Genomic DNA, 26,344 nt, shown 5'->3' on the forward strand with positions numbered 1-26,344 from the left:
AGCAAACCAGTGGAACCTGGTTTGACTTTTTCTCCGTTAGAATTATCCTGCCGTTTGTCGATTTTGGAATTGTATTTTAAACTTGCTTTATCCACTCAGGACGCCATAGAGCAGATGGAGCCAACTGATGCGCAGCGCAATACTCGCTTCGAAATGGAGGAACTATTTATCCACGCCAAGATTTGCGTTCAGGAACAACTTTGACCAGATGCAACCAGCACCGGCATTCATGAATCCACGGTTAATTTTGGGCACACATCTGAAGTTAAGCTCCCGCGCTCATCATTGCCTACATTTGACGGAAAATACTGCGAGTACTTACTCATGTCGTTTAACGGAGTCTTTGGCCACCAGCCATCCCTGTCTAAGATCAAGAAGTTCAACCAGCTTATGAAACCGTTCGAGCTTTCTAGGTGACCGCAGACAGCTACACAAAGGCTCTGGACCGCTTAAAGCAGCGCTATGACAACCCAACTCTCGTTATCTTGGATAACATATCGTCACTCTTCGCATTGCCAACTGGCGCCAAGTCAAATGGTCAGCAGTTGCGGAGTCTAATCGATATTGCATCCGCATTATACAACTCGTTGCGTTCGTTCAGCACCAGGTCACAGATCTGCGAGGCCATGATCATCTTCATAGCTTTGGGCAAAGTGGACCAGGAGACTAAGAGAAAGTGGAATGAGTCGCTGGATTACACTATCTTGCCTTCTTGGGACAAATGCGTTAAAGTCGTCGAACGTCATTGTCAATATTTGGAATCGGATAAGAATCCTACTGCTGAAGCCCCTATGAGTCAATCCAGTGGCCATACGTCGCGCTCGCAGAGGAATCAGGCAAGTCTGTCCTTCAATTGCACAACACAAACTTGTAACATCTGTTCACAGACAGACCACAAAACCTTTAGATGCCCAGAAGTAATCAATCTCGCCCTAGATAATCGCCTCAATGCAGTAAAGAGCCACAAGCTATGCATTAATTGCCTTGGCAAGGGTCATCTTTTAGTCAACTGCCCGTCGACGCGGAGAGGCCACTCATGTGCATTGCCCCATCACCCACTGCTTCATCGGCCGTCATCAGGATCGGCCGCAGCTCCCTTGTCACTTTCTCAAGCGGAGTCAACAAGTTTCGGACGCAGTCGCACATACTCACACCGAATCTCGTTCCGATTGTGTCATTATGTCTACGGCACTGATTCTGGTCAAGGATGTACTTGAAAGCTACAGAATAGGAAGAGCAAACCAGTGAAAGCTCTTCTGGATTCATGTTATCAGGTGAATTTCATATCCGAGGAGTTTGCCCAAAGGCTTCGATTTGTTTTTAGTCACGAAAAACGTTTTCGATGTCTTAGCAGTCGGCCAAGTTAAATTAGGAAAGGATTTGCCCATGCTACTTGGATGGATAGTGATGGGTTGTAGGCTGCTGTCCTGGAATTTTCCAAATATGCTGGAATAGACACACTCGAAGAAAAGCGAACACTAGACTTTTCGGGCGCGACCGGTCGTGTGTTTAATTGTTCGTAATAGTTTTTACACTGGTGCTTATTCTAATTAGTAAGGCTCTCCCAAGCGCAGCGGAGATTCCTTGGAGACTCTGTGGTGAAGAGCGGGTGAGCGTAAGAGGGAGCGGAGAGCGGGTGACAGTCCAAACCCCGTAACTTGGACATTCCGCCCCCCTTGCAATCACTGGGGTTGCAACAAAGCCATCCTACGGCAGGCTGCAGGCACCGGACACGATCCACCCAAAAACAGTTTTCTGAGCGACCGCCATTCCCTCGTCGAAGGTCAGGAATCCGGATTGGATATTCTTTGGATAAACATCTGCTCATAGGACCATGGAGACGGTAGCAGGCCGATGGAACTGGTCATCAGCCAGCATGATGTCCCGTAACTTGGAGACCACTGTGTCGCTCAATGCCCGGACAGGTGTGCGGATCCGCACACTGGGGTCGAACTTGAGCACGACCTCCAGCATAGTGTTCGCGTCGATCCTGGAGCGAATCGTCGTCGTGCAGACCTTCTCGTCGCCAACATTGGTCATCGAAAGCGTAAAGGCTGACGCCAACGAGGCGTCGATGCAGCTCATGGGGGTCTTCGTCCCGGTCTCCAAAATGACCAGCGCTGTCGGAAGGATGTTCACGCTATGGCGTTGCAGCAGCGACGAGAGCGATGGGCCTGGCGTGGTCGATTCCGGGCGTCATGGCGGTGAACTCCTACGCTGAGTTGGCGGATTTTGCCGGCGGGAACGTTGGGACGAAACCGAAGCTGCTTGCCGGGTTGGCACCTGTTGGAGACGCGAGCGCGCTCGCGACCGCGACGACGAGCTAACCTGCTCGTGCATGTGGAGCAGCGTGTGGTGAAGATCGGTCGCACTTCTTGCAACGATCACCGCTTCGGCAGTCTTCCGTGGAATGCTCGTAAGCGAGGCAATTGGCGCAGTATTTGTTAATGAGGACTGCTCACAGACGCTTTTAAGCGCTGAGCTTTAGGAACCTCGCGCACTTCCGAAGAGGATGGATATCGCGGCAGACTTGGCATCGGTAGGATTGAGTACCTCGGGTACGTCTGCTCTCCAAGGCCAGAGCACTGCGTGCGTTTTGTTGATGAGGGGCCATGCAGCGGGTAGTTGAATGTCGAAAGGAGATCGAAAACGAAATTAAAAATAATGGATGAATAGTGCTAGTGAACTACAACTAAGGACGAGAGAAGAGACTATTATTGTGAAGATTCGGAAGACTCCGTCGGCAAAAGCACCACTTTTGCCACTGGACGATTAACAACTCCACGTGCAGTACGGATATTTACTACACGGACGTTGCCGTCGGCTCCTGGGCAAACAGACTCAATTCTGCCGAGCGGCCACTCCTTAGAGGGTAAGTTGTCGTCCTTGATGACGACCATGTCATCGATGCGGAGATTTTTGAACGGGGTTTGCCATTTAGTGCGCTTGTGGAGTTCTTTGAGGTACTCTTCTTTCCATCGCACACGGAACTGCTGATGGAGAGCTTTCAAATGCTGCCACCGATTAAGAATGGATTTCGTTTCTCCCTTTACTTTGGGTTCCACCGTGGACATAAGCGGTCCCCCGACAAGGAAATGACCTTGCGTGAGAGCCAGCAAATCTGTCGAATCCTCAGACATAGGAGAGAGCGGCCTGGAGTTAAGGCACGCTTCTATTTTTGCCAAGAGCGTGGAGAGCTCTTCGAACGTGTATTTTCGCGTGACAGTGCAATTGTAAAATAGCGTCTTAAAACTTTTAACGGCTGCTTCCCAAAGGCCTCCCATATGGGGTGCCCCCGGAGGAATAAATTGCCATTGCATCTCTTGATGAATATAGGCATTCGTCACCGACTCTTTTACGGCTTGAAGGAAATCGCGGGAAAGCAGGGTGGCAGCGCCAACAAAGGTTTTGCCATTGTCTGACTGGACTTGACGTGGACACCCTCTTCTGGATAGAAAACGAGCGAAAGCGGCAAGAAACTTTTCGGTCGTTAAGTCAGATGTAGGCTCTAAATGGATGGCCTTGGTGGAAAACAAACAAAAACTAACACATACGCCTTTGTAATAAGACATGCTCTTCCCGTATAGTTCTTTATATCGAACGAACCGGCTTAATCCATGCCAGTATACGTGAATGGTCGGGAGAACGATGCTCTTTCTTTGGGCAGGACACCCATCAGTTGGTTTTGCAACCGCTTTTTGTGGATCACACATACTTTGCACGAATTTACTACTGCTTTCATCAGGTTCTTAATTCTAGGAATCCAGTATTTCGACCGGATGAGGCGCACCATTAACTGGTTACCACCATGGAGAGTTATGCGATGAGTGAAATTCGCAAGGAGCGAGAAAGCAGGCAGTTATACGGAAGAATCACTGGATGCCGTTCATTGTATTGAAGGCTTTCGGAAGCCCTGATCAGTCCTTGCGGATCTAGAAACGGATTCATGCTTAGGATGGCACTTGAACTTGGCATTGGACGCTTTTCACTTAAGCAGTGATATTCCACAGGGAATTCTCTGCGCTGAGTGTTCGAAATTAGGAACCGCTCGGCGGCGGCGATTTCAGTGGCCAGCAAATGCACATCAGATGGATATGTCTGCTTCGTGCACCGCTGAATGAAGCGATGAACATAAGCAAGGACCCGTAGAGCTTTCTCAAGCTTGGAGAAACGTGCCAACAACTCTTTAGATGGAGCTTTTGCGAGATGGACTTTTAGAGCACGCTTCTCCAGGTCGGTCACCGGAGCGTTGTCGACCTGAGTTGGTCATTGGTTGCCTGGATTTTGCAACCAAGTCGGTCCGTGCCACCATAACTGGCTATCGGCTAGATCTTGGAGGGAAACTCCTCTATTTGCCAGGTCTGCTGGATTATGCTCAGATTGAACATGAGACCAATTCTCTGTTTTTGTGGCCTGGGCGATCTTCGTCACCCTATTGGCTACAAATGTGGTCCACTGGCACGCTGGCTTGCTTAACAATGCAAGCACTATCGTGCAGTCCGTCCAACAGTAAAGTTCGGAGTTAACCGTAGGCATCTGCGGAATGATGGCTTTCGGAAAGCAATAACGCTCCGCGCAGCTTCAGTCTTGGGAGCGAAACCGTTTTGACTGGTGCTACCCGGGTTTTCGCGGTTAGGAGTTGCACCATAATGGTGCTGCCCACTTCTACGCGGACATATATTGCCGCCCCATAAGCCTTTTGCGATGCATCGCAAAAACCATGATGCTCGACCTTGAAATCTGGATGAAACGATAGCCAGCGTGGAATGCGTATCTGCTCTAAAACCGAATAACTTTGGAGAAAATTATGCCATCGCTGAAAAAGCTCATTTGGAATGTTTTCGTCCCACCCAAGCTCCTGCAGCCAAATCTCCTGCATGAAAATTTTAGCTCGAACGATAAACGGCGCTAACCAGCGTGCAGGGTCGAACAATTTGGCAATTTGGGACAGGACTTGGCGTTTTGTAAAGGACGTTTCAATAGCCAACTCTGGCGGGACGAAGAAGAATTCGTCGGAGGTTGCCTTCCAGCGAATACCGAGGGTTTTTGCAGTGCTTTCTGCATCGATCTCGAGAAAATCAGTATTTAATAGATGGCTGCTCTGAATGGCCGCTAAAACTTCCTTTTAGTTAGAGGTCCATTTCCTCAATGGAAATCCGGCGGAATTCAGAGCGTCTCGGAGCTCTTGCACCATGAGCTGAGCTTCTTCCGTGGAGTCCGCTCCGGCTAGAACATCATCCACATACATGAAATTTCGAATGACATTGCTAGCTTTTGGATGGCTGAGTTCTACATCAGCTGCTAGCTGCTGCAGTACTCGGATGGCCAGGAAAGGCGCGCAATTGACTCCAAAGGTTACTGTTTTCAATTCGAAATCTCTGATTTCCTCTTTATTGTTACGGAAAAAAATTCGCTGGAATGGAGTGTGTTTCTGATCTACCCAGATCTGTCCATACATTTTTTCGATATCCGCGCTGAACACGTATCGGAAATATCGCCACTTCAGAATTTGAATGGTCAAGTCGGATTGTAAGACAGGGCCTGCATGAAGGATATCATTTAAACTGTTACCATTCGATGAAGGGCTGGAGGCATTGAGTACTACACGGAGTTTAGTAGTTACGCTTTCCGGTTTTAAGACGGCGTGATATGGCATATAATAGGCGTTGCAATCATGGGTAGGAAGAACTTGTCGCATGTGCTTTAAGTCGAGATATTCCTGGATCACTGAATCGTATCTCGCTTTCAAGGCCTCATCTCTTTTTAGACGCTGCTCATTTCTTAAAAACTGAGCCAACGCGAAAGACCTAGAATGCCCTAGCCCGGAACCGATATGTTCTCGTCGCCAACATTGGTCATCGAAAGCGTAAAGGCTGACGCCAACGAAGCGTCGATGCAGCTCATGGGGGTCTTCGTCCCGGTCTCCAAAATGACCAGCGCTGTCGGAAGGATGTTCACGCTATGGCGTTGCAGCAGCGACGAGAGCGATGGGCCTGGCGTGGTCGATTCCGGGCGTCATGGCGGTGAACTCCTACGCTGAGTTGGCGGATTTTGCCGGCGGGAACGTTGGGACGAAACCGAAGCTGCTTGCCGGGTTGGCACCGGTTGGAGACGCGAGCGCGCTCGCGACCGCGACGACGAGCTAACCTGCTCGTGCATGTGGAGCAGCGTGTGGTGAAGATCGGTCGCACTTCTTGCAACGATCACCGCTTCGGCAGTCTTCCGTGGAATGCTCGTAAGCGAGGCAATTGGCGCAGTATTTGTTAATGAGGACTGCTCACAGACGCTTTTAAGCGCTGAGCTTTAGGAACCTCGCGCACTTCCGAAGAGGATGGATATCGCGGCAGACTTGGCATCGGTAGGATTGAGTACCTCGGGTACGTCTGCTCTCCAAGGCCAGAGCACTGCGTGCGTTTTGTTGATGAGGGGCCATGCAGCGGGTAGTTGAATGTCGAAAGGAGATCGAAAACGAAATTAAAAATAATGGATGAATAGTGCTAGTGAACTACAACTAAGGACGAGAGAAGAGACTATTATTGTGAAGATTCGGAAGACTCCGTCGGCAAAAGCACCACTTTTGCCACTGGACGATTAACAACTCCACGTGCAGTACGGATATTTACTACACGGACGTTGCCGTCGGCTCCTGGGCAAACAGACTCAATTCTGCCGAGCGGCCACTCCTTAGAGGGTAAGTTGTCGTCCTTGATGACGACCATGTCATCGATGCGGAGATTTTTGAACGGGGTTTGCCATTTAGTGCGCTTGTGGAGTTCTTTGAGGTACTCTTCTTTCCATCGCACACGGAACTGCTGATGGAGAGCTTTCAAATGCTGCCACCGATTAAGAATGGATTTCGTTTCTCCCTTTACTTTGGGTTCCACCGTGGACATAAGCGGTCCCCCGACAAGGAAATGACCTGGCGTGAGAGCCAGCAAATCTGTCGAATCCTCAGACATAGGAGAGAGCGGCCTGGAGTTAAGGCACGCTTCTATTTTTGCCAAGAGCGTGGAGAGCTCTTCGAACGTGTATTTTCGCGTGACAGTGCAATTGTAAAATAGCGTCTTAAAACTTTTAACGCCTGCTTCCCAAAGGCCTCCCATATGGGGTGCCCCCGGAGGAATAAATTGCCATTGCATCTCTTGATGAATATAGGCATTCGTCACCGACTCTTTTACGGCTTGAAGGAAATCGCGGGAAAGCAGGGTGGCAGCGCCAACAAAGGTTTTGCCATTGTCTGACTGGACTTGACGTGGACACCCTCTTCTGGATAGAAAACGAGCGAAAGCGGCAAGAAACTTTTCGGTCGTTAAGTCAGATGTAGGCTCTAAATGGATGGCCTTGGTGGAAAACAAACAAAAACTAACACATACGCCTTTGTAATAAGACATGCTCTTCCCGTATAGTTCTTTATATCGAACGAACCGGCTTAATCCATGCCAGTATACGTGAATGGTCGGGAGAACGATGCTCTTTCTTTGGGCAGGACACCCATCAGTTGGTTTTGCAACCGCTTTTTGTGGATCACACATACTTTGCACGAATTTACTACTGCTTTCATCAGGTTCTTAATTCTAGGAATCCAGTATTTCGACCGGATGAGGCGCACCATTAACTGGTTACCACCATGGAGAGTTATGCGATGAGTGAAATTCGCAAGGAGCGAGAAAGCAGGCAGTTATACGGAAGAATCACTGGATGCCGTTCATTGTATTGAATGCTTTCGGAAGCCCTGATCAGTCCTTGCGGATCTAGAAACGGATTCATGCTTAGGATGGCACTTGAACTTGGCATTGGACGCTTTTCACTTAAGCAGTGATATTCCACAGGGAATTCTCTGCGCTGAGTGTTCGAAATTAGGAACCGCTCGGCGGCGGCGATTTCAGTGGCCAGCAAATGCACATCAGATGGATATGTCTGCTTCGTGCACCGCTGAATGAAGCGATGAACATAAGCAAGGACCCGTAGAGCTTTCTCAAGCTTGGAGAAACGTGCCAACAACTCTTTAGATGGAGCTTTTGCGAGATGGACTTTTAGAGCACGCTTCTCCAGGTCGGTCACCGGAGCGTTGTCGACCTGAGTTGGTCATTGGTTGCCTGGATTTTGCAACCAAGTCGGTCCGTGCCACCATAACTGGCTATCGGCTAGATCTTGGAGGGAAACTCCTCTACTTGCCAGGTCTGCTGGATTATGCTCAGATTGAACATTGAACCGCGGGTTTTCGCGGTTAGGAGTTGCACCATAATGGTGCTGCCCACTTCTACGCGGACATATATTGCCGCCCCATAAGGCTTTTGCGATGCATTGCAAAAACCATGATGCTCGACCTTGAAATCTGGATGAAACGATAGCTAGCGTGGAATGCGTATCTGCTCTAAAACCGAATAACTTTGGAGAAAATTATGCCATCGCTGAAAAAGCTCATTTGGAATGTTTTCGTCCCACCCAAGCTCCTGCATGAAAATTTTAGCTCGAACGATAAACGGCGCTAACCAGCGTGCAGGGTCGAACAATTTGGCAATTTGGGACAGGACTTGGCGTTTTGTAAAGGACGTTTCAATAGCCAACTCTGGCGGGACGAAGAAGAATTCGTCGGAGGTTGCCTTCCAGCGAATACCGAGGGTTTTTGCAGTGCTTTCTGCATCGATCTCGAGAAAATCAGTATTTAATAGATGGCTGCTCTGAATGGCCGCTAAAACTTCCTTTTAGTTAGAGGTCCATTTCCTCAATGGAAATCCGGCGGAATTCAGAGCGTCTCGGAGCTCTTGCACCATGAGCTGAGCTTCTTCCGTGGAGTCCGCTCCGGCTAGAACATCATCCACATACATGAAATTTCGAATGACATTGCTAGCTTTTGGATGGCTGAGTTCTACATCAGCTGATAGCTGCTGCAGTACTCGGATGGCCAGGAAAGGCGCGCAATTGACTCCAAAGGTTACTGTTTTCAATTCGAAATCTCTGATTTCCTCTTTATTGTTACGGAAAAAAATTCGCTGGAATGGAGTGTGTTTCGGATCTACCCAGATCTGTCCATACATTTTTTCGATATCCGCGCTGAACACGTATCGGAAATAGCGCCACTTCAGAATTTGAATGGTCAAGTCGGATTGTAAGACAGGGCCTGCATGAAGGATATCATTTAAACTGTTACCATTCGATGAAGGGCTGGAGGCATTGAGTACTACACGGAGGTTAGTAGTTACGCTTTCCGGTTTTAAGACGGCGTGATATGGCATATAATAGGCGTTGCAATCATGGGTAGGAAGAACTTGTCGCATGTGCTTTAAGTCGCGATATTCCTGGATCACCGAATCGTATCTCGCTTTCAAGACCTCATCTCTTTTTAGACGCTGCTCATTTCTTAAAAACTGAGCCAACGCGAAAGACCTAGAATGCCCTAGCCCGGAACCGATATGTTCTGGGTCGCGAAAAGGCAGACTAACGACATATTTGCCGCACTCGTTTCTCGTGGTCGTTTGAAGGAAATTCTTCTCGCACACGGAATCGGAGTCTTTTACCAACTTTGTTGGTATATTCTCCACCTCCCAAAATTTTTTGAGTAGTTTGTCCAGTGAATTATCGTACGCGTGGGAGATCTGTGTCGAATTGAATTGCTGGAAAAGGGGTTGTTTCGGTGCAACAATGTGTGATGCCGGCCACGACAAGTAAAACAATTATGCGTGCTTTTGCACTCACGAAGCTGATGTCCCTTTGCAAAGCAGTTTAAGCATAACTGCTTCCGTTTAATGTAGGCTGACCGGTCGTCAACCGACATTTGGAGAAAACGCGGACATACACGGACACGATGGTTTTCCTTGTTGCACAAGTCGCAACTTTTCGATTTTGGAGCCACTTTCGTCTTATAGGAATTTAGTTTTCTAGAGGGCCCACTTGAGTTCATCGCTTTGGAGTGCGACTGACTTGGTACGGACGGTCTCACATCATCGATGGCCTCTAGGGTTCGATGACGTTCTGTGAGGAAGGTGTTCAGCTCTGCCCATGTCGGGATGTCGGCTTTCTTATGGAGCGACTGCTCCCATAAGAAGAGAGTTATCTTCGGGAGCTTGGGATGAACACAGATATACCAGCAGGCAGTCCCTGTTCTTAGTGTTGATGCCTGACATTTCTAAGGCAGTCAAGCATCCTTGAACAGTACTTTGCAGTACCTTCAAGGCCGCCCCAGATTCCTGTGGTATCAACTGCACATTAAACAGTATTTTCAATTGACTTTTTACCAACAATCGTTTATTTTCGAAATGCTCTATTAGGTTTTCCCACGCAGAGCGGAAACCCTCGTTGGTGAGAGGCGAAATCGAAACGATGGCATGCGCGTCGCCCCTTGTTTTGGCATTTAAATGGAATAACTTTTCAACCGGAGTCAGCCGCGGAATATTGATATAAATGGCTGTGAAAAGATCCCGGAAAGTCGGCCAGCGAAGATAGTCGCCTGCGAAAACTTCTGTATCGCATGGAGGCAACCGACAGCCAGAGGAAATGTAGGCCTGGGGCGCAGCGTTCGCGGCTGGGATGGACCGAGACGTGCCCTGCTCGATTTTATCAACGAGCTGGGCAACACACCTTTCATAGAGTGAATAGCAATAACTGTATTTAGCCCTGCGAATAGGCATGTTGCCTGCTGCCGCTTCGCCTGCTGACACAAGGCACTCTGAGCAGAGGTCGAATTTCTTTTCAACCTTGTCCCATAGGGTTCGGACTTGGTCGCGACGGACGCTGAGCATCGTGACGGTTGGAACTGCGGATTCCGGAGTGTTAATCTGAGCCTTAAATTCGATTAAGCGGTCAGAAACCGAAATGAATTTGGCTAGCGCTAGATCGGAAGCAGCCATATTTTTAGCTGTGCGCTGTACTGTGGATTTGGATGGAGTAGCACAGTCGTCGGAAATCTGCGCAGGCGTTTTCACCGAAATGCTTGGGATTCTTGGACTCTTGGGCCCTTGTGGTGAAAAAATAGACCTGGGTTTGTCAGCGGACAATTTCTTCTTATCGTCCCCGATGGGCATAATCGAAGAAATACGAAATGGAAGGGAAGCGGTTTTGGAGCCCGGTCACACTTTTGAAAATGTAGACAGATTCCTTAGACTGTACTTAAAAAATTTAAGCTTGCCGCCGTGAACGGTATAAAGCAGCGGAAAAATACCGTATAGGATGTAATGGGTGAGAAAGTGGTGTAAAATTTACGAAGTGGAAACGCCGTAGTTTTGACTAATTGGACAGGTGACTCGGAGTGAACAGCGAATTGTATAAAATGACCTGTGATATATGGTAATTAGGTCCACCTGATTTACGGTTGGAACACTTGGAATGTGGAAAACGGTGAAAAAAATGTTTATTAGAACGAAGAAAATTTTATTTTTTTTTTTGTTTACAACTGGAAACGGAGAAAATTGAATGGTGGAATTGGAGTCTTTTCTCCGCGTTTAATTTATTGCTCGGAAATTAATTTGGAAATTTACGGAAAAAATTGATGGAAAACAAAACGCCTTTTCCGCGTCGGCACTTGGAATAAATTTTATTTGTGGTTTGGATTTGCCGACGGGAAACAATTTAAACTTTGGTATATGTTTAAAAGGAATGCAGCAATGCGCAATGTATGTCGGTAATATATGTGAATATAATATATGTTGATGTAATATATGGATGTAGTATATGTAGATGTAATATATGCAATGTATATGGATGTAGTATATGTTGATGTAATATATGTTGATGTAATATATATAGATGTAGTATATGTTGATGTAATATATATGGAACTGGCTGGTAAATGTTTAATTAATATTTTATTTGGAATGGCCAGAGGGTATGTGTTGTTTGTTTCGTTGTTGTATTCTTCGATAGCAAAGCAAATTGCATTAAGTGGACTGCGGAGTTAAAACAAAAATGTGTTGCGAAAAGAATTTGGCTTGCGTTGGACACAGTGAAACGAGAACAGAATTTTTGCCACTTTTGGCAGAGCTTTGGACTTAGAAATTTTCACTGAACTTGGCACAAATTATTTTCACTTTTTCACATTTGGAATTTTGCACTTTTCGAACTGGTCTAATATTTAAATATATTCGGAAATTTGGACTTAGAACTTTTCACGAATGAGGGTGAAAGGGTAATATGACGGCGCCCGTGAGAATAAATAAGTAATTTTCTTTAATTGCCTTTTGTCGGAGAAATCCGTTAGATTTGACAATAAATCTTACAGCAAATTGAACGAAATTGGATTTTCGAACCTTTTGCTGCAGACCGGCAATTAAAAGGAATGGAAATTTCGTACTTATCTTATAATTTGTTCGCTGGTGGACAAACTTGAAAATCCAGGTGATCTGGCTCGAATGGATCAAAAAATGATGGGTTGTACGGGGCTGCTGTCCTGGAATTTTCCAAATATGCTGAAATAGACACACTCGAAGAAAAGCGAACACTAGACTTTTCGTAATTGCGCGGGCGCGACCGGGCGTGTGTTTAATCGTTAGTAATAATTTTAAACTGGTGCATATTCTAATTAGTTAGGCTCTCCCAAGCGCAGCGGAGACTCCTTGGAGACTCTGTGGTGAAGAGCGGGAGAGCGTAAGAGGGAGCGGAGAGCGGGTGACAGTCCAAACCCAGATAATGTCTGGTCGATGTCGAGGTCATCTCAGAACATTCCATCAGTGATGAGTACTAGTACTACTAGTACGAGTACTATCGCACTAGATGAAATTGACCAAAATTGGTCAATTAGCTATGGCGCATCGATCATGTGGAGACTCCCGACCGAAACTGTGAGGAATTCTTTACCAAAACGGTACGACGCGATGGTCTATTGGAAGTACGACTGCCATTTAAAGATGAACCTACCGTTCTCGGAGCCTCAACGCAGCCTATGCAAAAGGCTTGAGGTAGGGGCCAAATATGTAGAATTTATGCAGGAGTTTCAAGACCTGGGACACATGAGTCTCGTGAGTCATCCACAGTTAAACACTCCGCATTATTATATTTCGCACAACTGCATGCTCAAGCCTAATAGCACATCAACAAAGCTGCTTCCAGCTAAGGATCCATTTGTATCACAGTTCGCTCGCCATCTTTATTTACAGAACTATCACACCGGGACGCTCGTCGCTTTAATTCGAAAATAGTTCTGGATAGTGAATGCAAGGAACTTGGCGCGACAAGTCGGTTGCTCATGCATACATTGTCGTCGCTATCAACCAACTCTTGAAAGGCAGCTAATGGGCCACATTATTCTGCCCAGGGCTCAACACTTCGGGGGCATATGGGAAGCTGCAGTAAAAAGCGTCAAGGGACTCAATCGCACTCTTCGAGACACCAGATTAACCTTTGAGAAGTTAGAACGACCTGGCCGCTCTCACGCCTGGCCACTTCTTAGTGGGTGACGCACTCCGAGCACTACCTGACATTCCACAAATCGACTACAATCTGAACAAGTCGGATCGATGGAAAAGGGTCAGCGCACTAAAGCATCACATCTGGAGTCGCTGGAGCCACGAGTATATAAACGAGCTTTAAGTTCGCACAACATGGACGAAGACATCACCAAATCAAGCTGTCAACGACATGGTCATCGTTTACGAGGAAAATCTTCCCCCATAACGGTGGCTTCTTAGGCGCATAGTCAACACCATCGCAGGAGCGGACAACATCGTGCGTGTAGCCAACGTACGCACTGCCCAGGGAATCATCCGCCGCCCTATACGGAAACTCGCCTTATTACCTGTCTCTTGGAAATCAATCGCATACTTTCAAGGTGGCCGGTATGTTAAAGCAATCCCTAATTAGAATAATTTTGTTTATATTTGAATTCTGCGCCTTTTGAATGTGGTTAACATAACATCTGTTGCATGAAGCTGCCAACTTATACTAGCGAGTGAGTGGGAGATAGGAAGAATAAGCTTGTAAAAAGAGTGAACAGAACAGATTGAAGAAGGAGACTGATGTTGAAAAAAGCCACGAGATGTTGAAATGAGGAGAAATAATCGAGAATTGTCATTTAAATTTATACTTTTAAAAAAGCCACGAGAAGTTGAAATGAGGAGAAATAATCAAGAATTATCATTCAAATTTATACTATTAAAACTAGCACCATCCGACTTAAACTTTATACTCAAGAAAAAGCTCTTGCTTTTAGATTATTTGTGTTTTCAATTTTTTGCTAAAACAATGTTGGCCGTAGGGGTGGCCTCTAACGCCTAGAAGCCGCCCATAGCCCCCAGAACTATTTTATTTTTTGTGCAAATTTTTATTAATAAGCCAAATGAATATTGTTGAACTTTCTCGGTCGCATTCACACTAGCTGAGTAACGGATATCTGATATTTGAGGAACTTAATTATAGCGTTCTCTCTTGTTCTCATTAGTCTTTAAGTGTTTCCGTATAATTAATCTGCTATTTAAGCATGATAAAATGTTAGGTAAAATATTTCCCATATTAAGATATATTTGGCTCCATTTTCCACCTTTTCCTATTATAAAATCACCTCGATCACATGGAAGCTTTTATCCCGGCATTTTTTACAAAACAATTAATGTATCTTTATTAAATGACCTTTTGTTGAAAATGTGTACCTATAAGTCCACCGTGCATTAGCAGAAGGAACTAAGTTTCGCTAGAGCGCAGAAGTAGACCTTTGTCGCTCGAGAACAGAGAACGCACGACAGAGAAATTTGATAGTCCGCGACTGAGACCGAGCGGGCCACTGTTATAAATATACAACGATAAGCTAACAAATTTTTTTTGTACTTTAAAGGTCTTCTTTTGGTGCCAAACGGCGAAACGTTGGGATATTGGTTTGGAGATGAAAATTTACATTTGCGAGATTCGATTTCAGAAATTGACAATATTACTTCTACTCAAAATTCTCCACCAAAGTCTTCCCATTCTTGGGGTATATTTTTTACCGTATTCGGAACTGTGCTCCTTGACTTTGATGCGGATGCTTGCCAAAGTCCAGCCAGAGCTTATCTGTTAGACGTATGTTTACCAGAAGATCAAGCAAGAGGCCTATCCACGTTCACCATAATGGCAGGACTTGGAGGATTTTTTGGTTATTCAATGGGAGGCGTTAACTGGGATGAAACAGAAATCGGTAAGATAAATACTATTGAGCTAAATTGTATTTACCTAATATATATGATTTCAGGACGACGACTGGGTGGGCACGTGAAAGCCGTTTTTTCTATAATAACAATTATTTTTATTGCGTGTGTGACATTTACTTTAACCAGTTTTGCAGAAATTCCTCTTTGGGTACTAGCTAATACGGACACAAGTAATTGTAAAGGTGACACGTTAACAGCACTATCAAAATCATACGGGGCTTGTGAATCCGATGAAAAGACTTTTAACGATATGGACGATAATAAGCAGGTAATTAAAATACCTATAATCGCAAATATTATAATTAAATATTTTTACTCGGGTGTACATGATTGTAAACTACAATTTGAAATCTAAAAGAAAACGGTTACGACCGTTTGTTTAACGGTTTCTCTGAGCTTTCAAATTGAAATTAAGCAAGTCCGTCAGTAACTAAAAGAGGTAAGATTCCATTGACACTTACCCATCTCTGCCAAATCGCTAACGACTTTCTGGCGCAAGATTTTCATAATGTGTAAATTGTATTTTTCTTGGGCTATCAATATTGTTCTAAGTGCGAAAAAATAGAATTGGAACGTCTTTTTACTACATGTTAAAATAATCAATTTTTGCCCGCTATATGACTCGCTTATCTACCTGTACTTGTACTTCTCTCTCGTTCATGATAATTTATCGATATTTTTCGAATAAAGCGTTTGTTCTTGTTATACCCGTCACTTTTAAAGTAAAAGGGTATGCTCATTCCTAAAAAGGTATTCGTACTCGTACTTTCATTCGTACATATGTACGGGTAGATAGATTCTATAAAGTATATAAATTCTTGATAAAGCGCACTAGCCAAATCTATCTGGATATTTGTCTACATAAAAAATCCCAAGAATGTAGCCCGCCGGACCTGATGGCCATCCGGGCTTAGCTTGCCCCTGCAGCAAAAATTCTAAAAGCAGTGGTATAAGAAGGATATTTAGGAGCGTTAACAGAACGAAACATTGTGGTAAAAGAAGAAGACTTGGGTACGGATAGGTAAGACGTTAGTGTCAAAGTCCACGCCATCCAGGACGACAAGAGCGTCAGGACAGCGTAAACGAGGCCCTCGAGCAAATCCATCCAGGTATGTCCGCGTCAGCTTGAGAAATGGCAATTGTCTCCCTCGCAACAGGGACTGCGACGTAAGCCGTGCGGATTGCACGAAGCATTAGCGAAAACTTAACAAGCGTCTAGCAGAAGCACCCGGATAAGAGCAAGGGACTGGAGGTTGCGGCTAGCACCGCACTTACCTTGAGAGCCCTAGTGCCTAGCCCACTTGCCACTTATCACGCGTGGAGAGTCACCGCGGAAGAGAGTCACACAACGAACATTTCAATTAAAGTGTAACACGATCAATGAAACGAATGAATGAATGATCAATGAAACGAAAACTACAAAGTTTTGCTAACTGGCAAATTCATCGAAGACGAGGTGCAGTTGTCCACAGCGATGACGATTGGTGGGAACTCATACAAGGCCACGATCGGACCAGGAGCAACAGCAAGCTTCATAAGCGCAGAACTGGCTGACAAGTTTGCTGCCCGAGAAATAATTACAAGAACAAGGCGGCAAGCTGGATTGGCAGATGGAAGGTGCAGCGAGATCAGTAAACAGCTCGAAACAAAAGTCGAATTTTTCAACAGGCAAATCTACATGAGCCTCCTGATACTACCAGGCGAATTGGTTATTTAGTCTTGGGGTGGAATTTCCTCACTCACGAAATCGTGATACCGGCCCGGCACAGGCACAAAGGGTGGCTCGAGGAGAAGTTATTAATCTCAGTGGACGGCGAAGACGACGAAACAGAGCTCGCCCTAACCAAGGAGCCATTACCAATTTGCCCTTAATATTCGAAAAATTCACCCTGAAAATTAAGTATAATTTTGCTTACTTTTAGGGTAACTTATTTTGAGTTAAGAAAAATGTTCTTAATTTTATAGATTTTTTTTTACTAAATATAGGGCGTCTTTCTTAATTTAGGGTACTTTTTTTCCTGTATTAGAGTAAGTGGATTTTGAACTGGGACAAAATTTTCTGAAATGTATGGTGATTTTACTTGAATTTAGGGGTGATTAACATTTACAAATTTAGTTAAATTGACTAAATGAGAGGTAATTAAAAAGCACTGAAAATTAAAAAATATTTTCTAAATTATTCCCAAATAAAAGGATATTTTTATATATATTACATAAAAATATTTAATCATAGGATTTACTTAAAAGAAACAGTTAGGGTTAATATATATTTTATTATAATTTATCAGTGTTATTGTTGGAAAAAAATGTGCGATTACTAAAGAAAACTTACAGAATGATATTACCTATACACATTGCCGTTTCTGCAGTGACTCAGGGTACTTAATCCCAAAATAGGGGGAAATATAACTCCTAGGTGGGAACACTTGGCCTATGAGACCGATGACCACAGTAGTCCGGATAAATCTTAGCCGAAATTAAACAAGAGAAAACGCCGTTACTCAGCTAGTGGAAATGCGAAGGAGAAATTACAACACTGACCGTTTTTGCCTGTTTTTGGGCGTTAGAGTGGGCGTGGCAAAAACATATTTTTCAGATCGAACAAAAAAAATTACAAGTAAAAAAATTAAAATATATTGAAACATTTATCAAAAGTGTGGGCGTGGCCGCTTTGGGAGGGTTGTGGGCGTTAGAGTGGGTGTGGCAACATGAATCGATAAACTTTCGCTGCTTCTATGCCTCTGGAGTCTGTATGCTTAATCTCAACTTCCTAGCTTTTGTAGTTCCTGAGATCTCGACGTTCATACGGACAAGCAGACGGACGGACGGACAGACTGACATGGATAGATCGACTCGTCTATTGATCCTGATCAAGAATATATATACTTTATATGGTCGAAAACGCTTCCTTCTGCATGTTACATATTTTTCAACGAACCACGAACTCTACGAGTAACGGGTATAAAAAATTATTCTAATAGGGGCTTGACCCAACAAATAATAAAATTTAATCAATTAAACAAACTTGCGCGGCGTCTGTCTCTGGAATCTGCATACGTAATCTCAACTTTCTAGCTTTTGTAGTTTTGAGATTAGGCATACAGACTCCAGAGACATAGACGCAGCGCAAGTTTGTTCATGTTGCCACGCCCACTCTAACGCCCACAAACCGCCCAAAACTGCCACGCCTACACTTTGGAAAAATAATTTAATATTTTTTCATTTTTGAATTGGTCTTGTAAATTTCTATCAAATTTCTCTAACGCCCACAAACCGCCTAAAGCTGCCACGCCCACACTTTTGAAAAATGTTTTGATATTTTTTCATTTTTGTATTGGTCGTGTAATATTCTATCGATTTGCAAAAAAACTTTTTGCCACGCCCACAAACCGCCCAAAGCTGCCACGCCCACACTCTTGAAAAATGTTATGATATTTTTTCATTTTTGTATTAGTCTTGTAAATTTCTATCGATTTGCCAAAAAACTTTTTGCCACGCCCAATCTCACGCCCACAAACCGCCAAAAACTGTCAGTGTTGAAGACTCCCCTTCGCACTTCCACTAGCTGAGTAACGGGTATCAAATATTCGGGGAACTCGATATAGCGTTCTCTCTTGTTTTTGATATGCAAAGACAGGCAAAATACGCAGAATATTCAAATCCATGCGTCAGCGCTTCGATCACTTCAAGATTGCTACTTACACCCTATTTGTAAGATCATAAGACTTTAAAGATTCACATATAAAACTTGCCAGAATCTAGAGTCAGAAGGAATGCAAGAAAGAAAATGCAGTTCGACATTAAACGAGTGTCCGATGATCAGTTCAGCGGCCGCAATCGTTCACATGAAAATTATATTTCAGTAACGGGCACAGTTTATCAACAGTCTTGTAAAATAAAGAAAATATTGTAATATAATACTTAGGTAGGCAAAGGGTCCAAGGCCTCCGACAATACAGCCAATGTGATCAACACCGTAAAAGTAATCGACCACAAAGACGAGATCCTAGGCGTATATACTTGTTTTTGGTGTTTCTGGCGATATTGAACTTAGTAAAGACCTACCTCAGTGCACGACTACGGACGAATATAAAAACAAGTTGGTAAAACAATCAAACATGAACAGTTTTTTTTAGTACCAGCAAAAACAAAGTACCAGCGGTAATTAATAGCGGAGAATTGGATAGCGGCTTCAGCGTGCCGCAAAGAAAAATACATACCATCATACAAGTATATATATGTACATACATATGTCTAGATAGGCATACCATGTGTACTTTTTTATGTGCATTACGTTTACGGTTAATCTACAAATTATTGGTGCACAAATACATATGTATGTACAGTCCCATCATGATGTATAGTAACACCCAGGATCCGACGCGTCGAGATCTCATCGCTCCCGTATTTTCTTTTTATTTTTGATATATACATTTATTATTGTGCCAACTCTAGACATGTTTGCATTAGTGATTCCCAAGGTATAAAAGATATTTTATTGTTAGCCATTTTCAGGCAATGCATTTCATTGATAAAAATTAAATGTTTAATTTTTAGTATTGGTATGAATAAAAATTGACCTAATAAAACCTTTACTAAAGTCAGTGAAGATTATTTTTAAAGCTCTGTATTACGAAGAAATTAGGCTCGAAAAAGTTACTGGTTGTTGATACATTTGACAACGTTTTCAAAAAGCTTCTGGATATCCGACACTTAAGTAATTCCGTCGTAATTGCTTGCTAATTTATTACCTTTTAATGATTAGGTCTCAGAAAGGACTCCATCCATATATAGGAAAACCATGAAGATTCCGTAAAGTAAGATAGAAAGTTCCAGTAGAGGCTTGCACAAGGCTTCCACACAGAACCTGAGCACACAGGAAGGAATTGCGTCGGGACCTGACGAATAGACGGGGCTAAAACGATGAAGATCGAAAAGCAGTGAGCTTTCCTTTAGAGTGGGACAAAATATTTAATTCGATTATGATACATACGTAATTTTTGGAGCATCTCTATATAGGCTCAGAAAGTATAGCTTGCAAAAAAAATAAATTCGTTTGGTTGACTTCTTTGGGAAAGGACTCATGCCGAGGGCGGGGCATCCGATGTTCAGGCACCAAGATGTCGGCGTAAGCTCATCGATTTTGGATCGTGGGATCTTGGTAAGCCCCTCACCTCTCCAACATATCGAGAATAAATATTAGTAGTGCCTTAAAAAGTTCGTACCGTTCGTCAGTCAGCAACATCCTTACTGCCTTACAAGCTGTAGCTTGATCGTAAAATGATCGGGCAATGTTTCGGCAACGTTCTTTCCCCTTCATGCGTCCGCATGCCTGATGGATCGTCGCGGGCCGCGCAATACGATCCCCTTTTGTCAAGGTTGTCCGTCAAACGTTATGTCATCGTTTTTGACCAACTCCACTGCGCGCGTCAGCACCCCTTCTGGAAATGTTTACCTACTCATTTTGTTGTAGTTACAATAATAGCATAATTTTATTGAGTAATAGATTGTTGGCTAGTGCCGTGTAATACAAAAAAGAATTTAAAAGCTAGCATACAAAAATTATGATAACAAAAGTAAATTTTATTTTAAACAACATCGAACACAAAATATTTAACTTCTATTAATGAAATAAATTGCCTGGAAGCGGCTAGCAATAAAATATTTCTCTTTAAACCTGACACAAATATACTTATATTTACTAATGGTGTCAAAATAAAGTGAGCACAGGAATATGTGTATGTATATATATGACTATAGAGAAAACTCGGGAACAGGGTTTCGTCAAACTTACCCCACTTTAATCCGGAGCGATGAGACCTCGGCGCGTTGGATCCTGGGTGTTGCTATATAAGTTAACGTATCACTTCGTTGGTAGTTTAATATTTGATATCTTTATTATCCGCTCTCCCGTTAGGGCGAGGTCTTAAATTGAATTATCGAGACTGTTAAACCACGGAGTACAAAATTAGACTAACTTAAAGAACTACCCGTTTCCCAGCTTGAGGCCTCTGCCTCGCTGCAGCGCAGTCTCCAAGGCGCCAGGTCAGCATTCCAATATCCGGAGTCAGTGACTCGCTCCGCGAGTGCTCAGACCGGGCTCCGGGCAATTTCCCTTAGGATGCGCGATCAGCAGTACTTTCACTGCAAGTGCAAGCCACTGGATATGGTGGCCTGCAATTCGGCAGTTTCTCTTCGTGAGAACCGCCTGTGCTAACTTCTCCCCTTTTCAAGTGGTCGCCATCCCGATGACCTGCTAGCTCCACATCAGTGCCAGTTCCCGGTGTTGTTCGCCTCCTAACCTTCAGGTGATGGTAGCCGAGCCAGACGGTAGAACACAGTAGGAAGGCGATGAGTACGGCGAGGGTCCCTATGTGGTGGAGGTTCCTCAAACTTATTTCATGGAGAAATGGGAGACTCAGCCGGTTCTGGTGGGCCGTGATGTTGACCGTGGCCATGACCGAGACAGCGGGTTTCTTTTTCGAGTTTACCAGATGGTTGATGAACCTGGTTCCGTTGAGTGCCACTCTATCGGAATATGTTATGGGTTCCTGATACCTTTTTTTCTCGTCCTTGACCGTCGGTTACGAACAATATGGCATTGGCGTCGTTTATGATCAGGGTGCCGTGGTCAACTATGGTGATTGGATCCAAGTGACCCGGAAGCGTGGAGCAGTGCGCAATAGCTCCGGAAATTATTTGCTAAGCGCAGGTGCCGTTTTGGAGCTCCCTGCAGAATTTCGCACCGACTGTCGTCCTGCATTGGCCGGTGTTGATGTTTCGTGTCGGGCATACAGCTACCAGGTTTCCTATTTCGAAGTCTAAGGTCTTCTTATGGCGCTGAACTGGGAAGACAGTTATCTTTTTACACCTAAGCTTAGGACTAGGGATTTTAATGAGGAAATGTAAAATTTCGGAATTTTGAAAAACATTAATGCTAGATACTTCTAATAATTCTATTACTAATTATTAATTCTAATAATTCTATTCTAATGTCAGTAGGCTGTCTGTCTTTCAATTCGCCAATATCGGAGTCGTCCAGTATCGCTGGTCTTGCAACGTTAAGTTTAGCTAGGGTAAGGCCCACTAAAATATTTTCTAGATCTGTAATTGCAATCCTACTTTTAGCTAAGATAATCTCTAAAAGGTGGGTTTCCCTGTCTGGCTCGAATTTTTGGATTTGATTTGTTGCAGCTGCAAGTTCGTTTAGGCGCTTTTCGAATTTCAAGTTTAACTCTGTTTGCCCTTCCTCCGTTCTTAACTGCTGTTCCTGATTGAATTTTATCTGCTCCCAATCGTTTAAGTCGGGGTTACCAGCGATAACTTTTAGTGCAGATCCGATTAAATTTATGCTCCTAGTATTTTTATCCTAAAATTTTAAGGTTGTGATCAACATACGAAGATGTGTTACTTCCGTCATTATAACCGTTGTCCTGTGGTCGTCCGTAAATGTCCTCGTCATCGTTTCTGTCTGGTCAGCGTAGTCTTCATAAGTCGTCATGTTCGTCGAGTGCTGTAGGTGTCCGTAAAAATCCCAGATGACAATTTCGCCATCTTCTATTGGGATGTAGTCCGCGTTCGTGTAGTCATTGAGTCTTATTGTCGCGTTCGTTCTAGCGGTCGTAAGTACGAGGACTAAAAGATAATTTCGTAGCCTAAGAAGAATATGGAAAAAAGTCAATAATCTCGCTGGAGTGTTTAGCGTAGATTGTCCTTATGGACCACCCTCCCCTTAATAAGAACCGTGGTCCCCAGGTCTGCTTCGATGGTTTGTTCAGAGCAAAGCGGCAAAAATTTGTTTCCCAAACGTTTGTTTGACTTTAGGAAAACTTTATCGCCTACTTGGTAATTTTTATCTGTTCTCTCTTTATTGGATGTTTCCAATCTCTTATGCTGTGCTTGTTGAATTTGCTCGCTGATTTTTTTTCTCGAATTTTACGGATGTTGAGTGTATTATTTCTATTGGTGTTTTGTCCGTTACCGAATGTATTGTTATATTATACCTGGCAGTTGCTAATAGAATTTGCTCAGTCGTTTATCCATTTTTCTATTTTCAGGCACCGGGCTATTTCCGCGTTCCGGAAGTACTATGTGAAGGTGGTTGGTTTTGCGATAGAAATGTTAAAATTATTGAGGAGGACTGATTTCATTGTTTCTGAATTTAGTGATTTTTCGTTGTCGCAATAGCTGGTTCTTGTGTTTAGCAAAAAGTTGGCTATATTACATATTGGTGACTTTACATCCACGATTGCCCCTGATGCGGTTGCCTGTACAATGGCGAATTTTGAAAATTTTTTGGGCTGCGCGATGGGCCCTATTGTGTTCGGCTGTGGCGATTTCCCTTTGTTCTGTTTTGTCTGTAATATCTTGCACCACATGTTTTGAATTTCTAAATGTGGTATTTGGGAATGCTTCAATTAGTGAGTGTTGAATAAATGCTAGGATTGGAAGTGTGCAATGTATTGCGTTGACGACTTCCGCAGTCACCACATCTTTAATGGTGTTTATAAGGTTTTCCCGATCGGAAAATCTTATTACGAGCCTCATTTTGTTTTTAAAGAAAATACGGTTACGTACTGAAGAAATTTATCTTCTTCTATAATGATCTGATTCCTGAAACAATTAATTGGCTTGTCTGTTGTGTCGATGGTATAGGTCAGCGATTCTTCGCTATGTATTGTGGCTGCGTCTGACTCCTATGTGTCCTTACAAACCCTTTTGCTTTGGCAAGATAATGCGTCTGACTCGTATGAGTCTTCTAATGCGTTTACGCTCTGACGAGATAACGCGTCTGCTACTACGTTTTCTTTTCCTGGTGTGTAAATAAGTTTCGCTCCATAGTCCTTGATAATCCCATTCCAACGCTAAAAGCTAAAAGCTTCGCATTAGGATTTTTGTCCGAGATGGCGAAAGTGAGTGGTTGGTGGTCGGTGTAGACGCGCAATGTATGTAATTACGAAGGTTGTTAAGCGCCCAAACTATGGCGAGAAGCTCTGGCTCGTTGGTTGCAAAATTTTTTTGGTTATTACACAGCGTATGAAAGAAGAACATCTTCTGATGCCAGTATCTCTCTTAGCCTCTTAAATGTTGTTTTTTGTTCTTCAGACATATTTATATTAATTTTTTTGCTTGATTCTTGCTTGTTTTCCCGTTTTCGCTTTTAAGGATTCCCGTTAGGGGGCCTGCGATTGACGCGAAGTTGTTGATAAAACACCTGTAGTAACTTGCTAAACCCAGAAATGATCTGAGATCAATAAGAGTTTTTGGCACGGGAAACGCCTTTATGGCTTTCACCTTTTAGGGTGAGGTTCGGAGACCCCCTTGCGACACGATGAATCCCAAGTATTCGACGCTTTTTTTGAAAAACTTCGACTTTTCTTGAGATACCCTCATGCCTGCTTCAAGCAGTTTTTCGAGGACCCACTGTATGTCCTTAATATGGTCCTCTTTTGTTTTTGAGAAAATAATAACATCGTCGACATACACGTAGCATATCTTCGAGATTCCTTCTCTTAAAACGTCATCTATAGCTCTCTGAAAAATACTTGGGGCGTTCTTAAGCCCGAATGGTAATCTGCAAAACTCATATTTGCCATTGTTTATCGAGAAAGCAGTTTTTTCTTGGTCTTTCTCTGCTAACTCGATTTGGTGAAAGCCCGATTTAAGGTCGAGCGTTGAGAAATATTTTGACTCGCCAATATTTGACAATATAGTCGAAATCGAAGCAATCGGGTACCTATCATCCGCGGTTTTTTGGTTCAACTTTTCAAAGTCGATAACCAACCTTTTCTTTTTTACCCCGTTTTGGTCAAATGCTTTTTCATCTACAACCCAAGTCGGGTTGTTGTAGGGCAATCGGGATGGACTTATTACGCCATTCGCTAGAAGTTGTTTAACATCTGCGTTTACAAATTCCGTTACGCGCATGGGGTGCGGGTATGATTTAGAGTATACCGGCTCCTTTTATACCGTCTGCTTTTATGGTTGCCATTGTATTTATGTTGTATGGTAGGGGTTCATCTGTGTCGGCGAAGGCCCTACAATTTTTTGCTATCATATCAAAAGCGGCTTTTATTGCCGGTGGGACGTCTTTGTCGTCTATTTGGATGAAGTTAACGTTTTCGGTTTTGGAAATTTTGATTTTTTCTACCCCGTTACTAGTTTCTAGTATATTTTTATACCCGTTACTCGTAGAGTAAAAGGGTATACTAGATTCGTTGAAAAGTATGTAACAGGCAGAAGGAAGCGTTTCCGACCATATAAAGTATATGTATTCTTGATCAGGATCAGTAGCCGAGTCGATCTGGCCATGTCCGTCTGTCCGTCCGTCTGTCTGTCTGTCTGTCCGTCTGTCCGTCTGTCCGTATGAACGTCGAGATCTCAGGAACTACAAAAGCTAGAAAGTTGAGATTAAGTATACAGACTCCAGGGACATAGACGCAGCGCAAGTTTGTCGATTCATGTTGCCACGCCCACTCTAACGCCCACAAACCGCCCAAAACTGCCACGCCCACACTTTTGAAAAATGTTTTGATATTTTTTCATTTTTGTATTGGTCTTGTAAATTTCTATCGATTTGCCAAAAAAATTTCTGCCACGCCCACTCTAACGCCCACAAACCGCCCAGAGCTGCTACGCCCACACTTTTGAAAAATGTTTTGAAATTTTTTCATTTTTGTATTGGTCTTGTAAATTTCTATCGATTTGTCAAAAAACTTTTTGCCACGCCCACTCTAACGCCCACAAACCGCCCAAAGCTGTGTTTAAGACTCTCCTTCTCCCTTCCACTAGCTGAGTAACGGGTATCAGATAGTCGGGGAACTCGACTATAGCGTTCTCTCTTGTTTAAGGTCGAGTCTTGTTTAAGTAAGTCAAGCCGGATAATTCCATCAAAGCTCTTAAGAACTTTAAGTATAAAAAAATGTGACCGTACATTAAACAGAGAAATAGGCACTTTTATTCTCTTCTTGTATGGCCATGAATTGACCTCACGCTAAATGGTTTTTCTACTGCCGCAATGCCTTTAAGCCCTGGGCATGGTGCTATGTAATTTTTTGAAGTGCCAGTATCAATAAGTAATTTGATTTCCCTCCCTGCTAACGTACGAGTGATATACGGGAGCAGGTATTTTATCCTAAAAAATTGCAGATGTCGTCTTCTATTTGTTCAACCCTCTCATGAGACGGTCCTGCCACCTGGTTATAATCTTCCTCTCCTGACCCCTGTTCTGGCAT

General features: G+C 43.8%; 1 protein-coding gene across 3 annotated transcripts in view; it reads left to right on the plus strand.

The window, feature by feature from the left end:
- The window catches only part of LOC26535463 (proton-associated sugar transporter A), a 335,879-nt gene that overhangs the window by 79,532 nt on the left and 230,003 nt on the right, over window positions 1–26,344 (plus strand). For all 3 annotated transcript variants that reach the window (XM_015189391.2, XM_015189395.2, XM_039375840.1), the window contains exons 4-5: window positions 14,759–15,097; window positions 15,152–15,378. In XM_015189391.2, coding sequence (XP_015044877.1) covers window positions 14,759–15,097; window positions 15,152–15,378 — 566 coding nt within the window. The remainder of the gene's footprint in view (window positions 1–14,758; window positions 15,098–15,151; window positions 15,379–26,344) is intronic.

Source organism: Drosophila yakuba, chromosome 3R (assembly GCF_016746365.2).
Source record: "Drosophila yakuba strain Tai18E2 chromosome 3R, Prin_Dyak_Tai18E2_2.1, whole genome shotgun sequence".
Classification (NCBI taxonomy): domain Eukaryota; kingdom Metazoa; phylum Arthropoda; class Insecta; order Diptera; family Drosophilidae; genus Drosophila; species Drosophila yakuba.